The sequence below is a fragment of the Gadus chalcogrammus genome, chromosome 10 (assembly GCF_026213295.1).
Source record: "Gadus chalcogrammus isolate NIFS_2021 chromosome 10, NIFS_Gcha_1.0, whole genome shotgun sequence".
NCBI lineage: Eukaryota > Metazoa > Chordata > Actinopteri > Gadiformes > Gadidae > Gadus > Gadus chalcogrammus.
In genome coordinates, this window is record NC_079421.1 from 16,803,266 (window position 1) to 16,820,591 (window position 17,326).

A 17,326-nucleotide genomic window follows, 5' to 3' on the forward strand; every position below is an offset into this window, starting at 1 on the left:
ATGAGTATCAAAAAATGAAAGTCCCTTTGATCCGACTAGAGTGTGCACATACATTTATGACACTGTGTCTGTTGGCATCGTTGAGGAATGCTCTCATAAGGTGTCAGTCTGGTTACGGACTAACTTGCTCGTTGGCATTCTGTTCATTCTAATCTCCGTTCCTGGAGACTCACACCCTCAGACCGGAGCACACCGCGCTAACACACCGACTAAAGGTGGGTTGAAGGAAGCCACAGCCGGCTGTAGGACCACAAGCAGAAAGGAAACCAGGCAACTGTGAGCTGGCTGACCGGGATTGGATGGATTAATACGATATCTGCAAGGTCACCCAGTGATAGTATGTTAATTAAGATGTTTTTTGGCTCACGTACGCGCCAACATCAGGTGTTTGTTCACTAATCAATCGTTCCAAGGACTGGTTCCTTGGTCAGTGTTGGCTCACCATCGAGAAGCAAGTAAAAGTATGTATACATTTTTAATATGAAACCAAAATGTACTTTTAAATTGGTACTGAATCCAGCAGTGATCATAAAGTATGTTGAGCCCAGAGCATGATGCAACCGATCAAGCTTTTATTAGGCTTATCAAAAAGTTGCCATTTGAAACTGGTGCAGCATCACAGCCTTGTCATTTGACATGAAGTGATCATTACAGATCAGATCATATCAGATGTTGCGCTTCCTCAATGCATACCGATGCAAAGCAAAACTCAACATTCCCAGATTAACAACACAAGTAATCCGAAAAAAAATCAAGCATGAAACAAAGTTATTAATTATTAAATTCCTTGTTATAAATATATTCGTAATTTATCAGTTTGCATTTAATATGCAATACTCAGAATGTATTACATCTGCTGGGTTTTATGCTTTAGTATCCGTCATATACAGAGCGACCAAACACAACTTCTTGGCATTAATTCTTAAATGGGAAACATCATGAGAAGAAGCTGGACCCAAATGGCGTCATGGGGAATATTATACAGTGTAGGTATGTTTTGAAAATATGAATGAACTGAAACTGGCCTCATTGATATTACAAGTTGACTTTTCTATGAAAGATATGGTTTGCTCTGTTGGACGGAATGGTATGTTATCCTCGTTGTTTTACATGATTCGATGGCATATGTACTGTACAATTATTACATATTTAATGGCTTTTAGGGCATTCCATCGACTTGTGAATGTGAGTTTTGTTCTTCTATAATGTTGATAAATTATGTAAACTATTAAGATAAAAGCAAATAAACATTGAGAAGGGAACATCTAAATGAATACATTTTATAAATAATAAATGAATGAAATAATTATTATTAATTAATAATTAATAATTAAAAAACAATATCATCTATAATAACAAGAATTCTGTGAACTAGAATGCGGGCAAAGAAAATTTAAAGAAAATGTAAAGTCCATCTGAACTTCCAGGGATCTCTCCCAGTTTTAGATGACCGATGGCCGACGTGGGAGGAAGCCCGTTCTCGATGAAGATGGAGGAGAACTCCCAGAGTGTGATCCTCACCTACTTCCAGGGGGACATCGGTAGCATGGTGGACGCACACTTCTCCCGGGCCCTTGCCAGGGCCGACAGGGCCAAGCCCATCAAACCCAAGAAGAGCTTCAAGTTCCTCAAATCAGGTAAGGGACCACCCAGCCCGACTACGCAACAAAAAGTCGGCAGAGAAGGGGGACGACAATTTCAGGAAACCCTCGAGCCATGATGTCCTTAATGTCCAAAACAAATCCATCTAAAGCTGGTCACTCATGTGCGTTGACCCCCTTCCTGTCCCGACTCACAGAGGACCCAACGACCTGCCAGTGGACGGCCAGCTCCCCTGGCTCCTACCCGGAGGCGCAGTTCCTGAGCCGCAAGGGGTCCCAGGGCGGCCTGCCCTTCAGCCCCGTGGACCAGGCGCCCTCCGGCTGGCAGCCCTTCCCCGTCCGGCAGGCGGGGGGCCCGGGGCTGCCCCCCATCCCGTACTCCATAAGCGCGGAGGGCCAGAGCCTCACGGAGCAGCAGTACGCCACGTCCCTGCTCAACCTGCTGCACAGCGACCGCAGCGAGATGGGCCCCGGCCTGGCCTCCGGGTCCAAACCCGAGCTGATGCCCAGCTGGACGGGGCCGGCCGCCTTCAGGGACGCCTTGGATCCCAGCGCTGACTTTGATCCCGGTAGGCTGGCTGTTCCACACACACACGCACGCACGCACGCACGCACGCACGCACGCACGCACGCACGCACGCACGCACGCACGCACGCACGCACGCACGCACGCACACACACACACACACTGTTGTATCATCGCGGTGGAACTGCTGTTCTAAACACACAATGTTGTATGAACCCGGTAGGCTTGCTGTTCCACACACACACACACACACACACACACACACACACACACACACACACACACACACACACACACACACGCACACGCACGCACACACACACACACACACACACACACAGAGACAGTTGTACCATCCCGGTAGACCTGCTGTTCTAAACACACTCTGATGTATGCCTTGTTTTATCTATCAAAAACGTCTTAAAGGTGTTTCACTTTGAAGCCGTAAAGCAGAGGAACGTATTCTCTGAAGCGGTGTGGACTGAGGTGGATCTAGTGCACACTCTTTGTTCAGACAGTATAGTTGTTATTTATTGTGCTGTGTTTTTGTCTGTGAGTGGTTTCAGACAGTTCCACTCATTGTCTTCCTATCTCTTTCAGGAAGGAATGTGGACAAGAAGGTCCTCTACTGGTACTAAAGAAACAAGTTTTTGCCCGAGTGGAGGGGGGGGGGGGGGGGGGGGGGGGGCAGTTAACAGACTGGTAATAACTGAACCCATGAGCCCAGCTCAAGCAATGGCTACCTTTCCACACGCTCTGCAAGAAAGTCTGTCTGGCAGATGTGTTCTCGCCAAACCGGTGAGCCGCCCCCTCAAACGAGGAAGCACTCACTTCCTGGTCTTGCCTGTCTCTCTCTCTCTCTCTCTCTCTCTCTCTCTCTCTCTCTCTCTCTCTCTCTCTCTCTCTCTCTCTCTCTCTCTCTCTCTCCCCCTCTCTTTCACGGTCGGTGTGGAATGACTGTGGCCTCGACACGCAAAAAATCCCAAAAGCGTCCACGCCTCCAGCAAAGCAGACTCTCGGTACAGAAGGCTTCTCTGACTAACCTGTTCTCCCGCTGCATCACCTTGATGCACCTCATCATAAACCACAACACTCGCTGCACTGTGCTGCGCCAGCCTTAATATTAGAAGAATCTCAAATTAGACTAAACATGTTCCCTCTCTCTTGGTAGGCCAGTATTAAGGTGTTGTGCTAGAAGTGGTAGTAGTAGTGGTAGCAGCAGTAGTAGTAGTAGTAGTAGCAGTAGTAGTAGTAGCAACAGTAGTAGTAGTAGTTGTACTGTGAGTCTATATCTACTATTACTATTTAAATCTTAGCAGACACTTTTATCCAAAGTGATTTGCAGTGAATTTTCTTTCCTTTTTTATAGATATATATGATACTGTGTATGCAATTGTTGATGTTTTTTTTTTTGAAGAATATATTATATATTTTGTTTAAATAGCTAGCTGTGTGATGAACAAAATAAGTACATTTTATATGGTTTATGGTTTTATTTGGGAGCATACGGACCAATTTATCCTGTATATATATATATATATATATATATTCTGTCTATTTTTTCCAATAAGGGTACATTCATTAACCAGTCGTTAAACATTCAAAAATATTTAACAGTTATTTTTGCAAATGTTCTGGAAAACCTTTACTAATGGGGTTCACGTTACCTAAGGTAATGGTGTTCACGTAATCTAAGGAATTAATATACATTGTTTAGTACAGTTAGGGTTAACCATAAACCTTACGCTAATGCTATATAATAATGCATATAACTGCATATACTAATGTCAATTAATTAATTAATTAATTAATTAATTAATTAATTAATGTCCCCTGATTGGATGGTGTTACCCATTATTTCTAAAACAAGGTAAAACGAATACATATAAATGCTGGATAAAATGTGAAACTACAACACAAATAAATATGTACAAACATTCATAATAAATGAAATGCCAAATCTGTACAATACGGATCGTAATAACACAATAAAATGCAATTGTATTCCGCAAAAAACTGACGTCTGGTGGCCAACACATGCTCACCATCATGTTACCACACTGCTAATTATACCCAGATATAATGTGTTCGATCACAAGTGACACATTGCCATCACTGAAGACACCATTAAGCTTATGACACTTCTCTTCCCACACACCTCACAGACACCTTCCCTGTCCATACCTATATGGCAATATGTTGGCTTTTATCACCACTGAAAGGAGAAACACACTCACAGCGGGTGGGGAAATACCATTAGGGTTAACCATTAGTGGCCCATTTAAAACCTGCAGACATCATGCACACATGCACACACACACGTACACACAGAATGATTTGTGGCGGCTCTAAAGAAAACCAGTGCAGCCACTGACATTCAATCACTGATTGATGGAATTTAATTATTGGAGAAAACACTTTGTTTTCATTGATCTGATTGATAACACCAAGATACAAATGACACACGCAGGTCATTACCTGTTTTTTACTCTCCTATTATCTCCCGCCCTTGGTGAAAGAAAATATATACATATATATATATATATATATATATATATATATATAGAGAGAGAGAGACAGAGAGAGAGAGAGAGAGAGAGAGAGAGAGAGAGAGAGAGAGAGCCCCCTTAGCGCTATATACACACACACATGTACAGATGGACAAGCTACCATCCACACATGTCTGGCTGTGGATAATTGATAGTGCTGTGCTAATATTAGCCTCACTCCATCTGTTAGTGCGTGAACCCCGGCTTGTGTGTGTGTGTGTGTGTGTGTGTGTGTGTGTGTGTGTGTGTGTGTGTGTGTGTGTGTGTGTGTGTGTGTACAGGGAGACGATGCTATGTAGCCAGGCTACCCTCCTACGGGCGGTGGCAGCTCTAGCCGACTGTATGTCATCATGTGATTACTGAGTGCGTTGGTGGGTATGGACTAGGCCCATACTGTGTTGCTGTAATGAGATGAACAGATATAGAGGATCACCCTGTGGAGGAGAGAAACAAGTGAATGAACCAATGACTGAATGGATGAACGAATGACTGAATGAATAAATGGAAGAAGGAAAGGAAGGAAGGATGAAACAGACAGACAGACAGACGGACGGACGGACAGACGGACAGACGGACGGACGGACGGACGGACGGACGGACGGACGGACGGACAGACGGACAGACGGACAGACGGACAGACGGACAGACGGACAGACAGACAGACAGACAGATAGACAGATAGACAGATAGACAGATAGATAGATAGAGCTGAAAATAACATCCTTACCATTTCCGACATCCGTAAATGGTAAAACTGAGCTTTTCATTGAATGAAAAGGCTAATTGTGGTAGCGGGTATGGTAGAAGACAACTGAGTTGAGAATTTAATTAAAAAGATAATTGTGGTATATCAGATTAAGTCCACCCACCTCATCTCGTCCATTCATAACAAATGTGATCACAATACAATGACTGACCTTCTGGAAGAGGAATGCCAAACGGCTTCCACCCTGCTTGTGACTCCACCTTATCCCCAGCCAAGCCCAGCTTGCACAGCTATTGTGGAACCAAAGGAATCTTGGAATTGTGACATTTAGGAAATAAAGGAAATGTGGTCTATTACTCAACCCACAAAATCAGCGTGTGGCAGAAAGGTGCATGACCTAAACAATTTTCAAGGAAGGTGTTTGTGCAGTCCCAAAATATAACACATCTCAAATAATAACCTAAGGTTAATAAAGAAATCCTCTCACACAGATGAACCGTCTGTCTTAATTTGTCCATTTGATTCAGCTTGCCTTAGAGGTCTCACATGAAGTGAAAATAGACCGTGAGAGAGTTGAAACACATGGATGGCAGAAAAAGCTTTGAATAAACGGTCTGCGTGACACATTTTTCATTCTGTGCAAAACTACGAAGAACAAAAGCCATCTCCGCGCATTGATTCGGGGGGGCTTTGCATCAAGTCACGGAAGCTGAGGGCCTTGAAGACCCCCTTCAGGCCGAGAGGCCGGTGATGTGGACGGTTGGAATAATGGAGTGATCAGAGCTCCATCACAGAGAAAATAACATTTGCTGTGTGGAGAGTAAAGTAACTGTATGTAACTGTACACATATGATGAAACCTCAGCGAAATACATTTTGTCTGATTGGTGGAGAGGGAAACGGCTTCAAAAGTTTCTGTGTTTCATTCGTTATTATTATGCAGTCGATTTAGATGGATTTGACCTAGAATGAGTGAGAAGGATGATGCTAAGGCTATTTTTGATTCTGTTTCTGATTAATATTTGGCGTTAATAACTTTTTTGCTTGAAAGGGCTTTTCATAATCAATGAATAAAGTACAACAATGTGTGTGTAGAATTGCATGCTCATCTGCCTGACATGAATAGAAGGGAGACATGGTTATTTTACCACATGCGATCTAGTATTTAACAGTAGCACAATGATTAGGAAGTATATTACTGGGTAATGAATGCATGATGGTTCGTTTTTTTTTTACAACAACCAGAACAGACAGAAAATATAGAAAGATAGATGGATAGATAGATAGATGGATAGATATGAGCAAGAGAAGAAAATAATAATGAAGAATGGCTGAGAAGGCAGACTGGAGAGAGGGTAGAGAGAGAGGAGGTAGAGAGAGAGAGGTAGAGAGAGAGAGAGAGAGAGAGAGAGAGAGAGAGAGAGAGAGAGAGAGAGAGAGAGAGAGAGAGAGAGAGAGAGAGAGAGAGAGAGAGAGAGAGAGAGAGAGAGAGAGAGAGAGAGAGACAAGGGCAAGGGGGGGGGGGGGTGGATACCGATAGCCACGGTGCATATATAGGACCTCATCAGGGATAAGTAGTGCCAATGCAAGGGGCGCACGTCCGTTCCAGGTCAGAAATGAGCTGGGGTCAGAAAGTGAGTGAACACCTGTAGCTTAGAGTTTACCTTGGAACGCTTTTGCAGGATATTGAATAGGCGAGCGTTCCGTGTAGCCAGTGATCGGTCCTGAGCGGAGGGTGGTATGGTTGTGGACGTGGGCCAAGGCTGGAATTTGAGCCACATCGATAGCACCCACTCCAATCTGAGCGCCCATAATGTTCAGGATACTTTGTTACAGTACCCGGCCGGACTGAGTCGCACTGGACACACGTTAGTCGCAGTGTGTCTCGGGTTTATTTTTGTTCTCGGCATCCTCAACAATTTTCTCGTTCTCGTTGTATTTGCAAAGTTTCAGTGTCTCTGGACGCCGATCAACTTGATCCTGTTGAACATCAGCGTCAGCGACATCCTGGTGTGCCTTTTTGGGACTCCCTTTAGTTTTGCCGCCAGCATCCATGGAAGGTGGCTGATCGGAGACCCGGGGTGCAGGTGGTACGGGTTCGCCAACTCCCTCTTCGGTGAGTCGTTCCGTAGTTTGACTTGAACAGGATGCACGAATATGCATCCTTCCATCATTGTGTTGTTTGGTTGGTTTTAAACGTTGAAACAAGTAAGTGTCTGACATAGTTTGCTATTGTCTAAATTGTACTTAATTTATATAAAACAATTCTTTCATACATTTACATTAATTTAGTTTTTGTGTGACAAAATGAGTGAAAACGAAATGGCACTCCCGAGACGCTCATCTTAATATAGCCTGCCTCCCACAGTACGCAGTTAAGCATTTAGAATGGACTTAAACATAACTATAGAACAGGCAAAAAAACACCTGTTCTATGTATATATATTTATTTTATGAATTGCACTTAATTATGAGTGTTTTATGCCTTGATGTAACCTACAACTTTTATTCTCTCTCGCTACATCTTTCTCCCTTTCTTTCTCTACAACTTTTTTGTCTTATTCTCTATTATACAACCAAACACATTCTTTATCTCCCTCTCCCTCCCCGCTCTATCTCTCCCCCCCTCTATATTTCTCCCTCTCTCTCTCTCCCCATTCCCTCTCTCTCTCTCTCTCGCTTGCTCTCTCTCTCTCTCTCTCCCCTACCCACCTCTCTCTCCCTAACTCTCTCTCCCCCTCTGCCCTCCCCCCCGTCTCCCCTAGGCATCGTGTCCCTGGTGTCCCTGTCCGTGCTGTCCTACGAGCGCTACAGCCACGTGCTGCGCTGCGCCCAGGCCGACGTGTCCGACTTCAGGAAGGCCTGGCTGTGCGTGGGCGCCTCCTGGGTCTACTCCCTGCTCTGGACCCTGCCTCCCCTCCTGGGCTGGAGCAGCTACGGCCCCGAGGGCGTTGGCACCTCCTGCTCCGTCCAGTGGCACGTGCGCTCGGCCTCCAGCGTCTCCTACGTGCTGTGTCTGTTCGTCTTCTGCCTGCTGCTGCCCCTGCTGCTCATGGTCTACTGCTACGGACGCATCCTCCTCGCCATCAGAGGGGTGAGTGACACTCATGAACACCTGTAGCCACATACGCACACACGTGTGTGTTTGTGTGGGTGCAGAGTGACACACACGCGTGCAGACACACTACGAACACTATCCACGGAAAAAAGAGAGAGGAGGGTCACGCACACACTTTTCCCACATATTCATACACACGCGGGCAGGCAGAAGCTTACACGAATGCAAATGCCACACATGCACTCAGACGGACACACACACACAAAAATGCAGACCTCGACGTGGATCCACACACGCACACATGGTGGCATCCCTCGACAGGGAACGGTAAACAGGTCCACAGTTTCTATTTGAACCAAAAACGGGAGTAGGGAAATGGGGTAGCGTCTATAGTCAATTGTCAGTGTCATTATATCACACCTCTCTCTCTCTCTCTCTCTCTCTCTCTCTCTCTCTCACTCTCGCGCCAGTGGCTCAAAGTCTTCATCTTATTTCTTCAACATGTCTTTTTCCTCATTATCGTGTCAATCGTCATGGGTGAAATATTTATCCTTTTATTCTTCTGCAGTCCATGCAGCTTTAAATGGGGCAGGTCACGCAGAGTTCTCCCCCAGCCTACCTCTGACTCACCAGCCTACTGGTGAGTCTCCGAACCCGGTGACTCACCAGTCACTACACCGGAAGTCCGTACATAAAGCACGGGGTTCAGAAGAAAATAACAAGGTTCTCAATGTATCCCGGGGAGGTGTTTCTGCAGTGTTTCTGGCGTCAGCCGAATGAATCACCCAATCAAAAGGTATTTATAGACAGGGGGGGTCGCCCTGTTACTAAGGGATACCAGTTATGTCACCTCCACCTCGTAGGTCTCCCCTGGATGAACGTCAGCGCACAGCGCGACCCACCGGTCACCATTGTCACATGTCCTCCTCCAGGTGGGGACGGTCAACCTGCTGGCGGCCCAGCGGCGGGAGCAGCGCGTCCTGCTGATGGTGCTGTCCATGGTGGCCGGCTACCTGCTGTGCTGGATGCCCTACGGCGTGGTGGCCCTGGTGGCCGCCTTCGGCCCCGGCGGCGCCGTCACCCCCCTGGCCGGCACCCTGCCCGCCGTGCTGGCCAAGCTCAGCACCGTGGTCAACCCCGTGATCTACGTCTTCTTCAACAGCCAGGTGACGGGAGGCCGGGGGCGGGGTTGGGCGGGGTTGGGCGGGGGCGAGTGGAAGGGGGTGGATGCAACAGGAGGATGGGTGGGTGCTGGGTGGCTGAGTGCACGGTTGAGTGGACGGTTGACGGGATGTAATAAGGCAATTCCAAGACCATTACGAGTGGTCTGTTACCATCTTCTTACCACTAGACTAGGCATTATGTCGACATCACATCCCCATGCACAATAGTATTTACATCATGTTGCAAGTACCCTTGCACAGTTCTGCGTCATTGTTATGGGGAAGTGAGCGAGTGGACCCCAAATGCTCAACACGGAGTGAGGCTGACACAGAGTGTAAAAAGCAATCCTCATAGCGCATAAAGGTTCATTAATATTAAGTATAAATGAATGTGTGTATGTTGCACAATAATGACAAAGGTTTGTATGTAGCCAACACACTCGTATGCAATTTTGGACATGCAGTTTGTTGCTTAGCAACGTGCGCTTTGTTTGTCATTCCCCCCCAAAGCAACTTTTACCGTGCAACTACTTTCTCTTTTTTACTACTTTATCTCCTTTGCCCCTTGCTCCACACTTTGAGAATCACGGCACTATAAGCACATTATAACCCCAAACCCAGACCCAGTTAATGCCAGGCTCACATCAACCCACATTGAACAAATGATTGTGTTTCATTTTGCAGTTTAACGCGTGCTTCGTAGCCTTCATAAAGTGTAGCCCCCCGCCCCGCGCCTTCACCACCCATCAGGGCAGCAGACCCCAACACCGCACATCTGGCTCCCGGCACTCCCACAATTCACCTGCCTTCCGGAGCGCCTTGCCCACCTCCCCGCTACCTTACTCCTGCCGGAGCCCCGAGTTCACCTCCTACTGCGTCGCCCCGAAGGAGGGGGAGCTCATGCATGATCTTGCTGTCCACTACAATCATTGAAGGCTGCGGGGGGGTTGGGTGTCTATGACGTACCTGCAGTGGGTGAACAAACGCATGTGCTCCTTCGGTACGTGAAACGTCCAAGTTTTTTTTTTGCCACTCGTTTTGCCAATTTGCTACAGAACAAGGAACTAATGCTCTGTGGGCAATGTGTCGATGGAGCCACCAGCCTGTGATTATTGACTTATTCCAGATCAACGTGAGAAGAGTCAAGAGACAGAGGAATCCCGCTTGATCCTATATGCTGTGATTATTAGGAAAACTTCAGCACATACTAATGTAGTGCCGGACAACTAAATCTTTTTTTAGGTTGTCAATTATTTGTATGTTTTATTTCATTTCAGTTTGGAGGAGGCTTGAAAAGTGGTTCTGAATGTATTGGATGCTCGATTAGAAATCATTATTTGCTGCTTGATACTTTTGGTATTGGTCCTATGGCTCGAGCTCTGGAATTTTCCAGATTGGAAAGTAATGAGATCAAATGAGGTCACTTGACAGTACATGCTTCTATGGGTGTTACTCATACAAAATGCCAATTCCAAGACCATTACGGGTGGTCAATGACCATATTTCTACAACTGTCTCCACCACATCCCCATGAATAATAGATAGGCAGATATAGTGTGTATTTACCTCATGTAACAAGTACCCATACATTGGAGTTGTGCGTCATTGATGTGTGCAAGTGAGCGAGTGGACCCAAATGCTAGACACAGAGTGAGGCTGACAATAAAAGTGTCTTAACAGACAATCAACAGATATGTAAAGGCGGGACGGCAACAGGAGGGTAGTCAGACAGGCGAGTGTTCGGCAACATGTCAAGTGTGAAACATCGATCTAGCAATGATCGTCTGGAGAACCGAGGTTGAAACACTGGGTCTTCATTGATGACTGAGGACAGGTGTCTAGAGTGCAGGAGATGAATGATTAGACTGGCCCCACTAGGTGGCAGAATTGGTCGGCGTGACAGTCAAGCTCTTCGCCACAGTACATTATCAGCTCCATCCAGTAGTTAGGAGCAAAATATATGAACCCTAAAATAAAACAGTTTAGAATATAATAAATACACAGCCAACTTAAAAATGTTTTGCGAGCTTAGAGTCGTGTCAGTGTGCAAGGGCTTTAGTTATGAGCGCAAGGTCCTTAAGTGTGCAAGTCTTAGTCAGGGTGCAAGTCAGAGTATAGGGAGGGGCTGTCAGTTCAGTGATTGGAATCATATAAACTGTATCCATGTTTCCTACTGTCCAGCAGGTGATATAAGGGTCTGCATGTAAATACCATACATTCATGGTAAATACCTATTCATTAATACGACTTTGTTAAGTAAGCCATTTCCATTGAAATTAATGTGAACTCAAAATGACTAATGATTACTGTGATTTCCATTGAAGCATTAGTCATTGGTTATATTTATTTGAATAAGTGAAAATATTCTTTGAATAAGGTATCGATACATGTTTCAAGGAAGGACATTTTTTTTGTCATTGTAGATATATAGCTTTGTATTTCGATATACTAGCACACACATTTACAAAAAGATCCAATCAGGCTAGAAAGCTGACCACACAGGGTCCATCTGCAGTCGTGAATCAATTGGAAGTTAAAATAGAAGTATGTTGTAGCCATATATGTAGCATTCGTACATTCTACACTGTTCTACAAATGCTATTTTTGAAACAAATATAAAAAACATGAATAAGTGCATAGATGGTTAAAACATAGCAAAGTAAAATACACTATTACGTATAATATGCCAATTTCCTAATTTCATACATGTGGTCTGAATCTATTAAACTTGTAGCTGTGAGAGATGTATGAATTTAATCATATATTGAATCCTCACTGATGTTTGATGTGTCAGACTGTTTTTAGAGACACAGAGTGTCTCTAGGCTGCCCAACATGGGAGCATTACCCAATCAATGCACCGAGGTTAAACCAGCCCTCACCACACGCTCAGGGCGACCTCCGACATTGCAGCGTGAACCACCTGCTCTGCATTGACCAAACTTCCAAGCTGGATTTCAACATCAAACCACCTGTGTCCTGCCGGACGGTGAGGTCCTTTGGCAGAGAGCACTGCTACATATATATTTGTATTTCAGAGTGACATGTTCATGGGAGTCAGATATTATTTTGTTGTGTTTATTTAATTGATTGCTGTCTTTTTGTTTCTTAACTAGATTTTCGTTCTATAATTGTCTAATGGGAATCAAACAAACTCAACTAGATGCAATTCAGTGATCAGCACTTGAAAGGGTTAAGAATCGCAGGCCCCCCCCCCCCCACACGTACACACACACTCACAGAGGCAAACCCACACATGTGACAAGTGACAGGCGTCGAGGAAGTGGATGTATGAAATCGTATGACACCTCACTGGCGGGCCACAGAGTCCCTCTCCAGCACCACCATGATAAACACCTACCAGACAAGCGCGTTTCCACCCCAGCCACCGCCGCGGCACACCAGCCTGCCAGCCGAACACCTGGCACCCAGACGGGGCCCCACCAGGGCTGTGGTCCGGGTGTTAGGGCTGGTCGTGGTGCTCCACCTGCTCCTGTCTTGTGGAGGATTCTACTATTTGTACACTGGCAGAATGGTAACCTCCACCCTTGAATCTAGCATTGATGTCAGTACTGAAGATGATCATAATAGTCCTTTGTTTGAAGAACAACAGTTGCCAATGGAAGCTTTTTGTGTAAATTACCTTTATAGTTTATTATGCTTTTTGAAAATTCATGTATGTTGTTCTAGAAAACAGTTAGGACACTTCACTATTAAAGGAATTAAATTACTTATTCAAATGCTTTTTTTTTTTTTAATGACTAATAACATGATTAATAACATCCTCTCTTTGTTGCTAATTTCTGTTAGATCTCTCCACTTGATTCTGCGAAACCCAATGAGGAGGGCAAAAGTAGGTAAACTTTATTTTTTCTTAAATCACAGTTTTTCAGAATCACTTTGGCTCAATTAATTAATTAACTGACTAATTAATATTAGAATTATCTAAACTGTAAATGCAATTGTCACCACTGTTTAATGACTGCACAAACTCGATTGGTTGGCTGGTAAAATCGTAATTCCTATTTCATTATCATCATCTGGACTTGAACATTTTGCAGACATCAACATTCCGTATGCTTAATATGTAATATTCATGTTTGTCTGACTTGAATTTTGATATCGAATGGATAATTTCGCATGTGATGGCTTTCGACCTTACAATCAAGAATTGAGCCAAAGCGATCGAGAAACGCATTAACATCTCCATTGTTAACATGGTTTTACACCCGGTCAAACCTCCTCGACCTAGGTTGAAAAAAAATGAACACTACTGTTTTCCTTCGCAGTTTCCGCTCAAACTTCCGAGCGGCGCTCAGAGAAAGCGTCCCCCAAGGTCATGGCGGGCATGACAGTCAAGAGACCGAGCGATGCTATGAGCACACCTTCGCGTAGTGGTGGTGGTGAGTTAGCCCCCCCCCCCCCCTTCACTGTAAGCGTCTTTGGGTCATTGAAAAGCGCTATATAAATATAATGAATTATTATTATTATTATTATTATTATTATTAAACATAATTATCCGATACGGCAGCAGCCTGCAAAATAAATATTTCTTTCCCTTTCCATAATCAAATGCAAATTGAAACGATTTTAAGTCATCTGTGATTCATACTTGCAGTGCAATACCTGCAGTGGAACATGGATCACTCCATTCTGAAGAACGTAGGCTACTACTGGGCCAGCTGGCTGAAGGTGCAGCAGCCCGGAGACTACTACGTCTACGCCCGGGTCAGCTTCTCCAGGGGAGGCAAGCCGGGCATGCCCCTGGTCAGCATGGTCAGACGGAAGCACAACGAGACGGGCAAGCCCCATGACGTGATGAAGGCATATTGCAGCCTGGGGAACCACAACACGGGCCAGTGCACGGCCTCACAGGGGCAGGTACTGAGCCTGCAGGTGGGGAACCTGCTGGCCGTGTGGGTGGAGAACCACAAATGGGTAGACTACGAGAGAGGAGCCACCACGTTTGGAATGTTTAAGCTGTAGGAGGACGCCTCCTAGCGCTTTGTAACGTCCGGTCTGTGGTGTCCAATAGGAGGGGACATCAACTATTTATAAAGACGTGATGAATGCAATTTTATGGCTAAGCAATGTAGGAGCTTCTTGCTCTTTTTTTTAATGGATACCTAATACCAGATGATGTATATTTTAATTTATTTATAAGAAGTGCTTTTCATTTTATGAGAAAGGATGTTTATTTTATTTTATTATATTTATAAATGTGTGTTTGATCTAAAAGCCCAGTCGTTGTTTTTCTTTAAACATGTGAAAACCGAATTAAAATACAGTGACAAACAGTCATAGTCAACTGAAGTTGGCTCACTAAACACAGATTACAAACCAATATGGATAAATGCCCCCATGCAAGTTTTCTCTGGGGCAGAGCACATTTTAAAATAAGCGTTGTAAGACACTTGAGACATGTGAATAGAATTGATACTTAATTGTCCATGGTCTCATTCCAGTATTACTAATCTCCTCAGTTTACCTTCAGTTTCAATATGCAGACCTTACACCCTCAAAAAGCTATTTCATCTACAAAAAGTCCTTTGTCAACTTTACTAAAACAATTAATTGTAAGACGTTAATAAATAGTGGAAGGCTCAAACCCGTCTAAAACTGCAGAAGCCTCTTTCTCTAGCGAGGGGGTAGCGGTGTAGAAGTGATGCATGCACAGGAAGTCCTGAGCTGTAGTCGGCTCAGCTACCTACTCTTTGTGTGACTAGCGAGCTGTGATGGGTTTTCAATTGAACATGCACGTCGCTTACTACGGCTACACTGATCCCTTTATGTATAATCTAAGAGACACAATCCATAGGATTCATTTGCTTTTCTTTGTAATTTGTTTTATTAAAAGAATGGCCATAATGACACATGATGTAGGGTAGAGAGTCTACAAAAAAAGCATTACAATACTGGTAACAATAGGATTTGCATAGAACAATTTTCTTTTCAAAATAGCCCAAAGCTCTACTGGACACGTGGGGGTTCTTGATAAACAATGTGGACGTACTTGACCCCCCCCCACAAACTCCTCTGTTCCACTAAGTGCTCACTGAGGTTACTTTGACCTTAAACACAACAGCAAAGGAGAACGCATAGGTCAGTGAAAAAAGTTGAGATGGTATAAGGAGCTTTATGCATTACGACACTTACAGACCGCTTTACAGGCGAAACAATGTGGAAAACCGTGTCTGGAACACGTCAGAACATGTCAGAACAAAATGGTTCTGTTCATTCTGTTTAAGCATCTTCTAATGACTTTCAACGACCAAATCGTTGTGGAACGGGTGTAATCATAAACTGGTTGGACCAACAATTCAGTCTAGCCTCGGGAGGCTGGGATACAAATGCTTCAACTGTCAATTCCCACTTTTGTTTATTTACATCTGGTCAACATGGCTATAGAGAAAACAGCAGTCGGCCAATAAAAACGCCTTACTCTAGTTGACGGTGTACCAAACCCCTCCCCCCTGCCCACAAAATAATAAAAAACCTTGGAGGGCAGTTGTAGATCAACGGTGTCACAGGGCAAACATCAACCATAGCTGGAATTCTACTTGTCAAAAGCAAAGTACACAGTAAGCCTGAGTGCAAACCGAAGTATTTCCACTTGAAATCATTCTCAGAACCACCAGCGCATTTAGAACATAAACCACACTTTGACGGTTGTTTTTTTTTGCTTCAACTTTTCAGTATACCGACGGCTTCACAAGGCACTTAAAACTGTTCTCTGCGGTATTACGTGCACGAAGCCCCCACACTCTCACACATCTCCAAATCCTCCCTCGGGTTTGTTTGCAATTTGTTTGCAGATTTATATATACATATAACTCTGAAAATAAACCCTACATCGGTAAGAAAGAAAAGAAGGAGATGCCAATATTGTAACTCAAACTCTTGTGGTAGATAATTTCCTATTGACCAAAATTAAATTTTTTCTGCCTATAAAAACAGGTTCGGTAGAACTCCAGACAGGTGCAAAGGTAGCAAACTGCATTTTTTTTTTTACTTAACATAATTAGATGTTTAGAATATACAATAAATACATATTTAAAAAAACAACCCATTAGTTAATATTTAAATGCTACTTTTATACATTTTTAGTCTGAAAAGTAGTTGACATCCTTATTATTATCATTATTGGTATTTTATACTGTATATAACAGACACTTCCGGATATATACTATTTTGTTATGAGCCTGCATCCCTGATAGTCGTAGTCATTTCAATATTTTGATTATCAAAGTTCTAATGCAGTACTGTCGTACTGTAGAAACACTGTACATCATGCGATATACAGACACAGTCACGGATGCATTAAGAAACTACAGCAAAGGTCAGAGATCCAAAACATCGGGCCTCCGTTTGATAGCCAAGAGGTCAAAGCTTGTACCAAACTAAGTGATGGGATTATTAAGTCTTATTAAGTCAAGCTTGTAATAATAACACATGACGGATGTGGCTAGAACAGAGATGGTAGGGGGGGGGGGGGGGAGGAACTAGCCGTCAACCTCCATCCGTTCATGAAGGAAAGAGCAGCACGGCGAGTGCTCAGCCAGGCCTCCACCGAGGTTTCTCCTAGATTTCGCTTTCACTGCCGATTTGAAGCGTGTAGCTGCTGGTGGCGACGGTCCTGAAAAGAGCATTGGTTCACGACCCCCCCCCCCCCCCCCCCCCCCCGCTGTCGTTTGTGGCATGTGCAGACACCCTCCCCCCACAGCG

The 17,326-nt window shown here is 44.4% G+C and overlaps 3 protein-coding genes across 8 annotated transcripts; all 3 read left to right on the forward strand.

Annotated features, from left to right (window-relative positions):
• Positions 1-83: 83 nt before the first annotated feature.
• vgll1 (vestigial like family member 1) lies at positions 84-2,805 on the forward strand. Of its 6 annotated transcripts, none has more exons than XM_056600424.1 (5): positions 84-461; positions 875-990; positions 1,428-1,637; positions 1,799-2,170; positions 2,728-2,805. In XM_056600424.1, the coding sequence occupies exons 3-5, from the start codon at positions 1,454-1,456 to the stop codon at positions 2,763-2,765; spliced, it is 594 nt and encodes a 197-aa protein (XP_056456399.1). In that variant the 5' UTR covers positions 84-461; positions 875-990; positions 1,428-1,453; the 3' UTR covers positions 2,766-2,805. The 6 variants fall into 6 exon arrangements, with proteins under 6 accessions (XP_056456399.1, XP_056456400.1, XP_056456397.1 ...); XM_056600425.1 differs by having other exon boundaries at positions 875-986; XM_056600422.1 differs by having other exon boundaries at positions 875-986; positions 1,441-1,637.
• A 488-nt stretch (positions 2,806-3,293) lies between these two features.
• tmtops3a (teleost multiple tissue opsin 3a) lies at positions 3,294-10,535 on the forward strand (the record flags this gene model as incomplete). Its single annotated transcript, XM_056601201.1, has 5 exons — positions 3,294-3,407; positions 7,203-7,497; positions 8,147-8,475; positions 9,372-9,605; positions 10,287-10,535. Coding segments are annotated over 5 exons (1,221 nt in total), but the record flags the coding sequence as incomplete, so codon positions are not given.
• A 2,355-nt stretch (positions 10,536-12,890) lies between these two features.
• cd40lg (CD40 ligand) lies at positions 12,891-17,268 on the forward strand. The gene is made up of 4 exons (XM_056599848.1): positions 12,891-13,136; positions 13,412-13,454; positions 13,891-14,004; positions 14,220-17,268. The coding sequence occupies exons 1-4, from the start codon at positions 12,903-12,905 to the stop codon at positions 14,585-14,587; spliced, it is 759 nt and encodes a 252-aa protein (XP_056455823.1). The 5' UTR covers positions 12,891-12,902; the 3' UTR covers positions 14,588-17,268.
• Positions 17,269-17,326: the final 58 nt, after the last annotated feature.

Bases quoted from the DNA above. Each gene is read 5' to 3' on its own strand.
- vgll1 (XM_056600424.1), top strand. From the start codon at position 1,454: ATGGCCGACGTGGGAGGAAGCCCGTTCTCGATGAAGATGGAGGAGAAC. The intron at 1,638-1,798 runs GTAAGGGACCAC...CCCGACTCACAG, and splicing joins CTTCAAGTTCCTCAAATCAG to AGGACCCAACGACCTGCCAG. The intron at 2,171-2,727 runs GTAGGCTGGCTG...TATCTCTTTCAG, and splicing joins CAGCGCTGACTTTGATCCCG to GAAGGAATGTGGACAAGAAG.
- cd40lg (XM_056599848.1), top strand. From the start codon at position 12,903: ATGACACCTCACTGGCGGGCCACAGAGTCCCTCTCCAGCACCACCATG. The intron at 13,455-13,890 runs GTAGGTAAACTT...TTTCCTTCGCAG, and splicing joins ACCCAATGAGGAGGGCAAAA to TTTCCGCTCAAACTTCCGAG. The intron at 14,005-14,219 runs GTGAGTTAGCCC...TCATACTTGCAG, and splicing joins ACCTTCGCGTAGTGGTGGTG to TGCAATACCTGCAGTGGAAC.